Genomic DNA, 13,535 nt, shown 5'->3' with positions numbered 1-13,535 from the left:
TTATCCCATGAGGGATATCCAAAAATTGTGGGGACCGATGACCTTCTTTGCTTTACAGCTATAAGGTAGGGTTATACATGCAAAGGATACATAGTTTGCAATCCTGAGACTGCCTATGGTGAGACTGCCTACTTGATATGGGTAGGGGTCACTATGTGCAGATATGGCTGCGCCTATCTAGCAGCCCGAGTATGGGTGGTTTTGGTGGACATTTAGGAAGGAGGGGATGGTGTGCTGCGAAGGGGATGATGGGTATTCAAATATGTATCCAGGTGTGTTGGGATTGCATGGCTCAGTTCAGGCCAGACCATTCTGTGGGTATGTGCCGGTTACGTTTCTGTACATGTGTATTGCACTTTTTAATGTTCACATGTTTGTTGGATTGTATTGCGGATGTGTATATTTGTTCTTTGGTTATCTTCCTGATTCACCCACTGCTCCCTCGTAGACCTCCAGTTCACCTATTGTGCATCCAACCCAGTCTCCCCTTGGTGAATTATTACATAACCCGGCACCCCCCACCCCCATATTCCACAGACACCATTCATCCCTTCTCTAGTTGATGACCCATGGCACAGTCAACAGAACACATTGTGTACACTACATATCTCTGGGACCAATATGGTTGTGAGGACTACCCTAGCATTTCTGATCATCCACATGCTGTACTTCACACACATAGGTACATGCAAATACTTATCTTTCATGACATGGTAGGTAGACCCGGGTAATACCCATTCATCTATGGGCCGTCCTGACAAGGACAACTTGGACTGCGAATGGGCAGATATTGGGCGAATGCTCTGACCATTGGTAGAGTTGCCACTTTTTCATATGACCTAGATGGGACATTTTCGGGACACACATCAGAGTTTACAGGCCAACACATACCCACGGTCATTACAAAGGATAGTACTTTAGTTTTATGCATACGTATAAGCTTTTATTGTTGTAGTGGTGTAGTTGCTTATTCTGTTTCATTTACTTGCTTATTCTGTTTTTTGTAACACTTAGGTATTTTATATATGGACATAAGTATTGTATGGGGCTATTACATAAAATATGGGACATAATTACGTCCTATCGCAGGACATTTCACATTTATAATGGTTTTGGTATGGACACACCTGCCTAGAGGGGGACTGTCCCTCACAATGTAGGACAGGTGGTAACCCTAATCATTGGGCTAGGCTTAGCAATTGGCGGCACGCTAACATGATTCATTTCACTTCCACTTGGTATAACTAGCGACACTACAATGGAATACAGGCACGGGGTTTTAAATATCATTTGTTCAAGGGACGGGGACTCAATATTCAGAAACATGCCTTTGTGTTTACTTCTTATTGTGGTGTTCACAAAAATGTCTTGTATGCTTTGCATGCATTTCACTATCCACGGACATTGACAGGAGTGATTACTATTATAGGCAGGCTATACTAGTCAGCATTTTAGGTTGCACGTATGCAGCTGACATGTTCATGCCTTTGTGCAGCACTTGGACATGCCCCCTGCACTTGTACATGTTTCCTATGCACGTGGTCATTACGGCAGCGTGCCTTCTTTAATATGCATGTGGTGTTGCTGCACCTTCTCTACACCACATGGTCGGCGCAAGGCTAACGCCATCCTTGCACCGAGCTTTATGAATCCTGGGGTTAGTCTAGTCTTTATAGTCCTAGCTATTTCTACAAGAAAACATACTTCTATAATAACTTACTTAAGAGCATAGGCAGTGCTGAGCTGGATAGTCAAGATCAAAATGCTTAATAATCTCTGGTTCTCACTGTTTAAATTGAAACTGCAGTCCTGATAAAATATTACATAATTTGTTTACACTTTCCTTGTTCCCAGGCCACAGAACTACATTTACATTCTTTTACACTTAGAGCAATAAAGGACATTCCACATGTAAATTCTGGTCATTAACTTTAGCCTTAAAACAATAGGCAGGATCCTTACTCCAGACTCACTGACTCCAGAATCTAACTTCAAAGGACATACAAAACATAATTTTAATTTCCAAGAACATTTGAAATGCTTGGCTTAGTTTTCCTTACAGCAGATGACAATGTTGCTACAATCTTGAAGTTCACATTTTACAGTGCTTTCTTTCATTTAAGAAACAAGCCTGTATTTTATATTTATATTTAATGACAGAATTATGTACCAAATTCTATTTGACTAGGCTGGCAGCCTTTACCCCTTCTCTACCAGTCTTCACAGCTGGGATGATTCTTCAAGAATTCCTGGAGTCATAATGTCTTCTTCCTTTCCTTTTGTTTATAAGCTATGGTAGTCTACCTGAATAATGGTGATCTAATGTTGAACATAGTACAACTGTGTATGTTAACAACATAACAGCAGATGATCTAATAGATCCCTGCAGCTGTCTTCTCCCCCCAGCCCACCTTTCTGTAAGTATTGCTTCGCATTACAAGGGTGTGGTTGTACATATCATTGTGCATATAGTTAATCTTGTTTACATTTCCTGTCATCTTTTTCCTTTCAGGGATATTGTTGCCCTTTGTGTGACAAACCTCTGAAACATTTGGCTGTTTAACTGCCTTTTATGTTGAGTTAGGCAAATAGACTATGTGGAAGGTTGTCCTTAAGGTTTGAAAAGGTGACCACCTGATCATATCCTTGGCACGATTTTACCAAAGCAGCTTAGGCTACAGCAACAGTGATCTATTAGAACATCTACTGTTATGGTATATTAATTTACATAACATTTGCTTATATAATTGTACTTTAAATTACCTTGGCACACGTAGCTTTTGACGAGTCTTGCAGTACTTTAACTCTGTACGCTGTAGCACCTTCAGTTACATGTAATACAGCCTTAATTACAATACCCAGACTAACTACTGAAGAATGTTAAAATATTGCCCAGCATTAGGAAGCAAGGGATATTATAAGAAAACACAACTGAAATAAATTTTGTTCAAACTTCCCAAACATAAAAAAAAAACTTTGAATAAGACCATTTATGTCACATATTGGTTATAGAGAGTTGCAGACACTGCACCTGAGTTCTCAGAATCTTTCATTTAACTATTTTTCACAGACCAATATCTCCAATACATGAATGGAGATTGTTTTCATAGAAATATGCCAAGTGTCTGAAATTTTTAATTCATTCAGCTGCACCCACAAGACATCTGATAGCCTTATCATTCCCAAAAATGTAAATGCCAGAGTGTAGAATATTAGGTCTGGCTATTCCAAGCTTTGCAGTCTAGCTGGCACATACAGGGACCTTGAAATGACCCTTTGTCAAAAGTTCTTCCAAACACATGTAGATGTCAGTTTGACAAGTTTTACAATCAACACAATACTATGTGGCATGGGAACACACTTAATATTGTGTGCTTAATGTAGCAGGTCGGTAACCTAACTCTTACAATCTTGTCTAGGAAGGGCAACTGTATGTATTACAGTTGTGAATTTTTTGAAGCAGGTTGGCTAAGGACTCATGATATAGTCATACGCTTAATTGTTTTGCATTCTCTGAGTGCCATATAAAGGGAAAATTAAGTACTAATATCCGAGCTGTAATCCCACATGTATTATTGGAAATATTTTTTTCAAAGGTTTGCCCTGTGTACCCTGCTACTGCCTAAAATCTCAGATTTTTTAGCATTCTTTGAGTAACTGGGATGTTTGAGAATGGGTTTTCTGTCAGCAACAATTGACTGTGAAGAAAAGGATTTTATTTCTCAATATTTTATTTTATTCTCAATATTTTACAATGTTCATACTGAGATGTAAGTTTATTGGAAAAAATAGTCTCTATATCTCACAAAAAAGGACAGATATCAGTCAGCACTCTTGTGCCATGTCTCAAAGAAAATGGTGGTGGCATTTTCCATTTTTGAGAAATTAACCTTGAAGAGCTTTGTATAAGTCTTTAACTGCTGGCATACATTAACTAGCCATGCAGAAAGACATCATGACCACCTGCTGGTATTCCCATCATTTAAGGATGCCTGCTTAATCAAAGTCTATGAGAGCAACAACACTAAATATTAAGGACATGTGTACATTTTGCATCCATAAACCATTGTCAACACTAGGCAATAGCATAGCTAGGGTAGACAGAAGAGGGCTGCTACCGCAGGTGCAAAGTGTTTGGGAGGTGTGACTGGCATATGCTGACTGGATTTCACTGTTTCAGCCATGACGACAACTGCAATATTGATGTTCATTTATGAAGTCACAATACCTAAATGACTGCCAGTACTACACCCTCACATCAGTAACACCTGCTGATCATACCCCTTAACACATTGTACCCGGTGCAGCTGCTGCCATTGACCCATCCTAGTTGCAGCTCTGGATTTCAGTTTTTAGATTATCCCAGTGGCTGTTCCCTTAGGGGTTGAATGTGTTGCTGGTGGCACTTCTGGTTCAGCAATGAATGAATCAAGAATGATACCATTATCATGGGACATGTGTGAGGCTAGGTGCTGGTAAGAATTCAGAAACGGCTGCATAATAATTCTCAACATTTCAACAGTTTTCCTGAATGATGTCCAGTTTTACAGGTTTTCCAAACTCAGAGATAATGCTAAATAGGAATTTTCAAAATGAAAATAGACTCAGCTGAATATCATCAATAAACAGAAAAATGTCATAGGCAGGTTAATCTTAAATAGAAATCAGAGGATGAACTGGTAAATTAGAAATAATGTAGACAAATCATCCTTGTCAGTCTTGCTGAAAAATGTCAATGTTTCAGCACAACTACGCTATCTTGATAGGCAGTAGTGGTACCAATTAAACACACACACACACACACACACACACACACACACACACACACACACACACACACACACACACACACACACACGAAGTGCATCACACGCAATAGCCATGGAGACGGTCATAATGAAGCTTTTTCCAAAATGATACAGAGGACCTGCCTCTGTTAGATATGGAAGAGTATGCATGGGTTTGTTAAGCCAAAATCTTGTCTTTAGAATATTGTAGAATTCTTTAAAGAGATCACAATAGCAGTTGATGAAGAACCAACAGTATGTAATGCTGACATATTCAGTGTTCCCCATATAATGTAATAACTTATAAATTAAAAGCATTAAATGTCAATTCATACATAATTCAATTGGTAAAACATGTATTAATCAGCAGGACACAAAAAGTCAGGATAGTGAATCTCATGAATCCCAAAGGGGATAACCAGCTATGTCCCACAAGGCTCATTACTGGGACTCTTTGGACTATTCTTATCAAAAAAGTGGAAATAGGCACTGAATAAGCAAATATGCTGATGTCTGCAAACTCAACAACATAATTACTTCAATAAAAAGATGCCACAATTCTCAAGATACATATTTGGTAAAGCAGTAATTATTTCACTTTTAATCTTAATGTATGCAGTGTCATAAGACTTATTAAAAGTACATACATTTTAATTACAAAACAAATGATCATTCATAAAAAGATACCGTCACTAAAGATCTAAAGATGTACCTCTCAACTGCCCAGATTTTTGCAGAATTTTTAGATTTTTGACTGATATTTTGCTATGTTTCTCATACATTCATAGGTTCATAGGATTATACTAGGCTAGTGACCACCATAGTCTTTACAAGCCTAGCCATACAACCCAACCCAATTTTGTCCCAGAGTTCCTTGGATGCCTGTATGGTGGGGTACATTAGTAAAAAGGCAGCTAAGGGTTATGTGGGTGATGGGTATGCTAGTTAGGATTCATTTACTTACTGTCAATCTCTGTCCATCAAAGACATGGGGGCCAGGCCGGTGGTGAATTTATGATTTCCATCCAGTAATTAAGGTTTCTTTTGAACAGGGTCAGGGGTGAACTCTGCTGCAGGGTGATGGGGAGCTTATTCTATACCTTGGAAATCCTTTGAGACAAATATAACTTATGTTGCAGAAACGATTCATGTCCTTGAATATAGTGTTTTGATTTGTTCATATCAGACTAACTGCTTTTGGAGGCTGTTTTAAGTTTAGCCAGTTACCCCATGTGAGAATCAAACCGTGCACCTTGTGCTGCTAAAGTAAACACATTACCCATTATGCCAACCTCCCATCTAGCATGAATCAAACCCTGTACATTGTACTTGTGAGTCAAACACCTCAACCATTATACCATCCCCCCTAATGTCTTACAGATGAGCAAGAGATCCATTTCTTGGTTCTCTGGCAAATTATTGCGGATGGAAGACACTAAATAATGAATGACATTTAATTTTCTCACTTCATATGCTTCAGAAAATGTGTGCTAACCTCAAATCTTTTATTCCATCAACTTTCTAAGATTATAGCAGCAATATTTAAAATCTATTTTTGACCTGTTGCTCCCCCATTATTTTTGGCTTTGTCCAAATTTCTGGGGCAAATAGGTTGACAGGTATATCTAAGGATAGTGGTAGACAACAATTTAAACTTCACCCAGTACATATCTGTCAAAGTTATCAAAGCATGCTTGCAGTCCATTTAAAACTAGGGCATGTCTATTCACTTTGGGGAAATCACTGTACAACTTTATGCCTTAGTTAGTTATTTGACACATCATGGAATACACTGCTGCATTTTGAAGCCATCCAACTAGCCTCCAAAAGCAATTTGTGGAGGTACGATAATTCCTTACTGGGAAAAAAAAATCACATAGCTGGTAAGCTTGAACTTTTCAGGTAGGTTTCAAGAACTGTCAATATTCTGTTCTTCATTGGTTGCTTAGTGGTGATGTCTTCCTGATCTGTAAGTCAGTATCTAGTCTAGTTCTATAAAAAATCAATGCACTATTGATGTAGAGCTAACATCAAAATGGAGAATGCAATACAAATAATTACTGCTAATAATAGCAAAAACTGACACCAACCTTATTAAGTTAATTAATTGTTCATTTAAGTATTTGACATCCAGTTAAGTAAGCTGATCAAGGCACAATCACAAACCCACTAGAAAAGCATACAGTTTTTGTTTCTAATTTTAAACACTTCAATTGCTTGTTGGTGTCAAGACACAAGCTTCTCGTTTCATAATGAGTAAAAGATTTGGCAAACTACAAATATACCTAAAGACTTCTATTGAATTAAATTAGAAGCTAACCCTAGACTCTCATAGAAATGGCCAAAATATATTACTCCAGGACTTATATAAAGTAGGCCATCATATGACTCAGAAAATAATGCCATACATTTGAGTTTCAGACTTCAAACCCTTCAGAAAATTCATGCTAATGCAAAACCTGTTATTCTATCAACTTTCTAAGCTTGTAAGCACAGTATTTAAAAACTGCCCCTATTTTGGAGCTTTTGTTCTACTTTTACGTATGGTTTGTCCAGATTTTTGCTGTAAGAGGATGACAGGTATGGACTCAGTGCAATATTATAGTACCCTCAGGTTTGCAAACATGCTGTCAGGCACATGCAGAAATACGTTACTTTACTACTGTCTAATCTCAAAGAGCAGTAAAACTAACAATTACAACCCATTAGAGTTTCTCTTGGCTGTCATAATTTGGGTTAACATATTCAAAAACAATATCCGTTGCTCCGAAGGTCGCTAATGTCCCTTTTATTGGAAATACTAGAAATCTTTCATCCTTTAAGGATTTTATCCTAGATCAAATTTAATAATATCTTTAAATAATATGATCTGAACTAAGATAAACTGAATAACAGCATACATGTTCTAACCGTACAGAATGCAAAATATTTTGATGAATATTCCACATATTCTATGTAAGAGTAACTGTACTCTTTTACTTAGCAAATATGCACACATTGTTAGTTTAAGTGCTTGATTATTTGCATTTACTTACATTTATGTGCAGTAATTGCATAACTACATGGCAGAGTTACAAGCTAGTTGGCACTGCCGTTTCAAAGCATTTGGCTTTCCAGTTTTTTTCTTGACTAAGATGCCTGAGGTACCTTCTTTGTGGAATTTGTATATACTGTCTGTCTTCATATGAGTGTTTGCGTATCCTCACTATGTTTCATAAGGAGGTTTACCAGATGCAGCATTTTTGAGTCATATTTCAAAGACATGCTGCAGGTAAATTTGTGATTCCCTAAATTATCCACCGTTCTGTATGGACCACTGTGTGTGTGTGTGTGTGTGTGTGTGTGTGTGTGTGTGTGTGTGTGTGTGTGTGTGTGTGTGTGTGTGTGTGTGTGTGTGTGTGTGTGTGTGTGTGTGTGTGTATGTACTATGGTGGTCTGGCCCATGTCCAGTGTAAAGTGTCTGCCTTATACTCACTAATTTCTGGGATACACTCTAATTCCTTCACAGTCACAGATAACATTAAATGTGTAATCAGAAAACTATTCAGAATAAAAATTATATAATTGTCTTCCTAGGACATATTGTAATTATTTACTTGCCTGATATTGTTTATTGCTATAACATTACCTGTCCTTGGCCTGAATTGTAGTTTTTAAGACTAGTTCACTTTTCCTAATTAATTAAAATAAGAAAATTAACTACTAAATAATGTTATCTGTTTTCTTTACAAAGCAATGCAAGCCTTTAGCTATACCACACTAGACCTACAAAAAAAATAAATAAATAAACAGATAAATTACCTGCCATGGCTTATAGTTCAAATAAGGTACACATGATCCACTAACAAAAGTTCCAGAGGTGTTGGTGCACGATACAAGATTGTGTATTGTATGTGCAACTGCATAAAGAGATTTGTATGCATTGTAGGCCTGTCTGAGGTTATTCATATCAAAAAAGGAAGCAAACACAGTTTCAAGTTTTTCCATCCCTGAACATGTCTTAATAGTGGTATCACTTTTATTGCTTGCTGTAAGAGAATCATCTTCCGAGACAGGAAATCTGCATTGAAATGCAGCTTCCCAAAACAGTTTGTTGTAGATGTCATTACCTCTCTTAGATGGATGAATGTTAGAAAGATGTTCTTTAAAGCCAGGTATCACACCACTAGAAACTGCAAATCCCACTGTGCCTTGCAGAATAGGTGCAAAATCCTTCCTGCTGAGGCTGAGATGAGTTGACCAGGCCTCACTTGCAACCCATGCTTTTCCTCTAATGTTATGATTTGAAAGTTCTGAAATAATTGGATTCATAATGGCATCACTTGCAAGGATCATGATTGCATTTGCTAATGTTGTCTTAATTACATTTAGCAGGTAGGTAATCTTTGACTTTGAATAAATTGCTGGGAGAATTTCTTGAAATGCCAGGCATGCTCCTTGTTTCACAAGTATTTCCCTTATCACCTGGCTGCCCACCTCTCCATATTCATTGTCAGAAGCCAAAATCCCAACCCATGACCAGCCAAAGTACAGCATCATCTGTGCAAGGCCAGCCGATTGAAAAGTGTCACTGGACATCGTTCGCAGAAAAGAAGGAAACTGAACTTTGTCACTTAGAGTGGATACTGATGCAGCATAACTGATCTAAGGGGCAGTAAAATATTAAAAAAACAAGTTTGTTTTATGAAGTACCAATACTACCAGTCCTACTTTTGTAAACGTTTGTAGATAGAGTCTTTGACAAACTGAGCTTATCTACTTTTACAGTAACCATTACTTCTTTTTCATTTGTATCAAAAAAATATATCACAACCAAATCCAAACGAAAACCACAACTCGGCCAATGAGTGTACAACTCCACTTAAACTATTTAAAAGCAGAACATGTTTATTACGATAAAAATAAAACAAAATTTGAATTTAAAATGCAACTGGATGTTAAGCGCTTTCACTCATTAATGTTGTACTTCTATATAAACAAATTTGCTATAAAAGTAAATTATTTTTATACGATGATCAGATATTTAAGGCTTATATAGATACATCATGTATATCGGTCCTTGGCATAGCAATACAATATTTTATCCATTCATGTATATTTATTCATTCATGTATATTTATTCATTCAAATGTATTTACAATATCATCTACTTTTATAGCAAATTTGTTTATTTAGAAGTACAACATTAATTTAAAAGTAATAAGATGAATTCAAGCAGAGTTACATAGCATTATCTCTTTAAGGAAGGAGCAACAGTTTTTTTGGCGCCAATTTTTGCATTTAAACAATGTATCTTTTAGTGAAAGGATGTTCTGATGAAGCTCTATGTAATGAGTGAAAGCGCTTAACATCCAGTTACATTTTAAATTCAAATTTTGTTTTATTTTTATCGTAATAAACATGTTCCGCTTTTAAATAGTTTAAGTGGAGTTGTACACTCATTGGCCGAGTCGTGGTTTTTGTTTTGGATTTTTTCTTTTTCATTTGTGCCAATTATGCAAATTGAAAAATAAGCATAGAAAACAGTTTTCTCATAGATATAATCTTTGCTCTAGGAGAGGTTCCTACTATGACTGAAATGTGTTTCCATACCATACATAATATGCAAATCTTTGTACCACTTTTTTAACCTGATTAAAGACTTGTATCTGAAACCTTGTTGTTTCATATGTCATAAAGTATTTGGTTTATTTTTCAGACTTTTTAACTATTGATGTTGCTGTTTTATTTTCCTTTATTTCTTTATTTATTTTCGATATACCAGTTTAACCTCCATGCAAGCCAGTAGTATGAAAGGATACACATTGTCAAGATGAAAGATTAAGAAGCAGTAAACATAGACCATTAGGGTCCTTTCTTTGATCATAATCCACTTACTCTTTGTTTGAGTCATTATTAGGTGCATTCTCATTCCACATATTATTGTGTTGAGACATAGATGTTAAGAAATTCACCTTGAGAATGACAACTCAAACATTAATGAGAAAGAAACATCATAAATTTTAGGTATTCAGGTAACCTCCAACTTGAGCCCATATACAAAGCATTCACAATACTCAATGCAGCAACTAAATTCAAAAGGATAGGGAAACTAATAATGGATAGGATATTGATGTATCACAGAATGCATGCATACACTCACACATAAGGACAAACAGACATACACATACGCACACACACACACACACACACACACACACACACACACACACACACACACACACACACACACACACACACACACACATGCACCCACCCAATCATAAACTTTCTCTTTTACTTGCACACACTCCTACGGTCATTATTAAAATAACCAGTTCACCTGTTTTTGGGATGTGAAAGGAGAACAGACAATTTTCAGATTTCACATGGGATGCCCATCAATCAAGTAAGTGAACAGATCCACTAGATAGCTTTGATGAACATTTTATATTGTTCTACAACACAAATGTCAAGAAATGCTTAGCTACCATGTTGTAGTTGTGCAATATTTGATCAGTGTCTCCGGGATGTGATAACACTGATTCTACATGACCATGCGACCACTCTTAACACTTTGCTTCAGTAACATGAAGGCTTTGCTTAGAAAGACAAGAATGAGAAAAAGGACCTAAACAGCTGAGCAGTCTGTGATAGTGCACATATGAACATGAAGAAATCCTTTATCTTACATTATGTAGAAAGGGAGTAGCTGTCATTTTCTAAATCTGAACCCAAACTAAAACACCCAATAGACTGCTACTGTTTCAGTATTCATGTGTCATTAGCATGCTACTTTATTGTACCATAAAAAAAAAATCTGAACATAAACTGTTGTCTGCCCCACCCCCTTCTCCTTCCTGGACTGCTGCAATCCACTACCACAACCTATCCTTATATGCTTTAATTCCATACCTGCATAGGCTGCATATCTGTTCTATACTATTCACACATGCTTTTTTGAGATACTGCCATTTTCTTCAGCTATTTCTCCCTCTTCTATCTAAGGTGTTAGAGCTCTGAGTGTTTCCCTGAACTCCTGTATTTTCACTGCACTCACTTGTCAGCTCTCCAGCCTAGTCTTGGTTAACCTTAGAGACTTATCCGACTATTGGTTGCAGTTATTTGACACCACCAGCCTTTTAATCTGTTAGCCAATTGTTTCACTGGTGTTGATTTTTGAATGTCTGATTTTATCCCACTCATCATCTCCTTTCGGCTTATGCCGGTTAGGGGCCACCACAGAGAAACAACAGTCTACAGAACAATTGGCAGTGGAGTTTTATGGTGTCAAGTTGTCTGATTTTATCCCACTGCCCTTTCCTTTCTAGGAGAAAGTCTATGTCTGTTGCATCCTGATGCATGCTACACTTGTTATTTTGGTACTGCTGATAACAACTATTTAACAACTATATGTTTATATAATATTAATAAAGCTGCCCAAATCAGATAATCAGTGTTTACCTTTAACTCTTGCATGTAATCATGTGACTTTCTTGATCACTATCAAGGCATTTGACATATAAAAGAATATAATGACATCTATTTCAAGTTCCTATTTCCTCATTTTGTCACACTTAAATGTGCATAGGCCCTTAGGTACAAACTGAGCTAGCTGCCATTGCAAGCCATATTAAATTTAGCCAGTTTTCCCATTAATACCCATACCATGTATTTAAACTTATTAGAAACACCATGTATTTAAACTTATTAGAAACACTAACCATCCAACCCAATACCATATTCATGGGTGACTTTAATTATCCACTATTAACTGGGAATTCTATATGACACTAAATGCACAGGCACAGAGATTCCTGGATTTTGTAAACACAAACTCCATGGACCAGATCGTCAATACACCAACCAGGGGTGCAAGCATAATGGATCTGGTCCTCATTAATATGGGAGACTGCTGCACACTCCCTACTGTAATGCCTTCCCTGTTAAGGTCAGACCATAAAACAGTCTTCTTTGAAGTAAAAATAAAACCTAGACCCCCAGCTAAACCTGGAATATTTAGTAACTATTCTAAGGCTAACCTCCAGCTATTAAGTGATAACCTGACAACATTTCAATCCCCCATAAACCCTGAGAACACTTCTGCCTATGCAGAACTGTTGACAGAAACCTGTACAAGCATGTTAATAGCTGCATAGAGGCAGCTGTACCCACCAGGAAGAAGTACAGAACTAACTCAAAAAATAAGCCACCCTGGTGGTATCACAAAGTCAATTGGCTGTATAACAGGAGGAAAAAAATCATGGCAAAGATTAGGAGGTGCAGCACCCAGCAGAACAAAAGCACTCTCATCAAACTAAACAAACAACTTAGAGGACAAATAAAGTCTACCAAAGCCAAATATGAGGGATGTTTGGTTTCCCAGGCCAAGGACAACCACAAAGCATTATTTAGATATGTCTGCAATCTCAAAGGCAATATACAATTGTGAGCAGAGCTCATTGTAAATGCAGCCACTTATACTGAGCTAGAAGATATAGCAAACCCCCCTGGGTGATAAATTCAGCTCCAACTTTTCTCTTCTCTCCCTTTCAACCTTTCTTCAGGAAATAACATCAGATATATCTCCCCCTACTACCACTAGGGAACAGGTTCTTAATGCTCTTTCTAAGAACAAGAACACTGCATCAATGGGCCCAGACAACATCCCAGGATGCCTTCTAAATAGCATGAAACATAACCTATCAGGACCTCTGGAATTACTATTTAACTGTAGTCTCCAAGCAGGCTTCATGCCTCATGAATGGA

The 13,535-nt window shown here is 37.2% G+C and overlaps 1 protein-coding gene across 1 annotated transcript in view; it reads right to left on the bottom strand.

Annotated features, from left to right (window-relative positions):
• Positions 1 to 13,535, bottom strand: part of LOC122790541 (extracellular calcium-sensing receptor-like) — a 557,593-nt gene that overhangs the window by 382,157 nt on the left and 161,901 nt on the right. The window contains exon 3 of the mRNA XM_044058091.1: positions 8,589 to 9,431. Within this exon, the coding sequence (XP_043914026.1) occupies positions 8,589 to 9,431 (843 nt within the window). The remainder of the gene's footprint in view (positions 1 to 8,588; positions 9,432 to 13,535) is intronic.

This window comes from Protopterus annectens, chromosome 16.part0, assembly GCF_019279795.1.
Source record: "Protopterus annectens isolate FY-2018-M chromosome 16.part0, PAN1.0, whole genome shotgun sequence".
In the NCBI taxonomy this organism is placed as follows: Eukaryota; Metazoa; Chordata; order Ceratodontiformes; family Protopteridae; genus Protopterus; species Protopterus annectens.
This window is presented reverse-complemented; position numbering and strand designations above follow the sequence as displayed.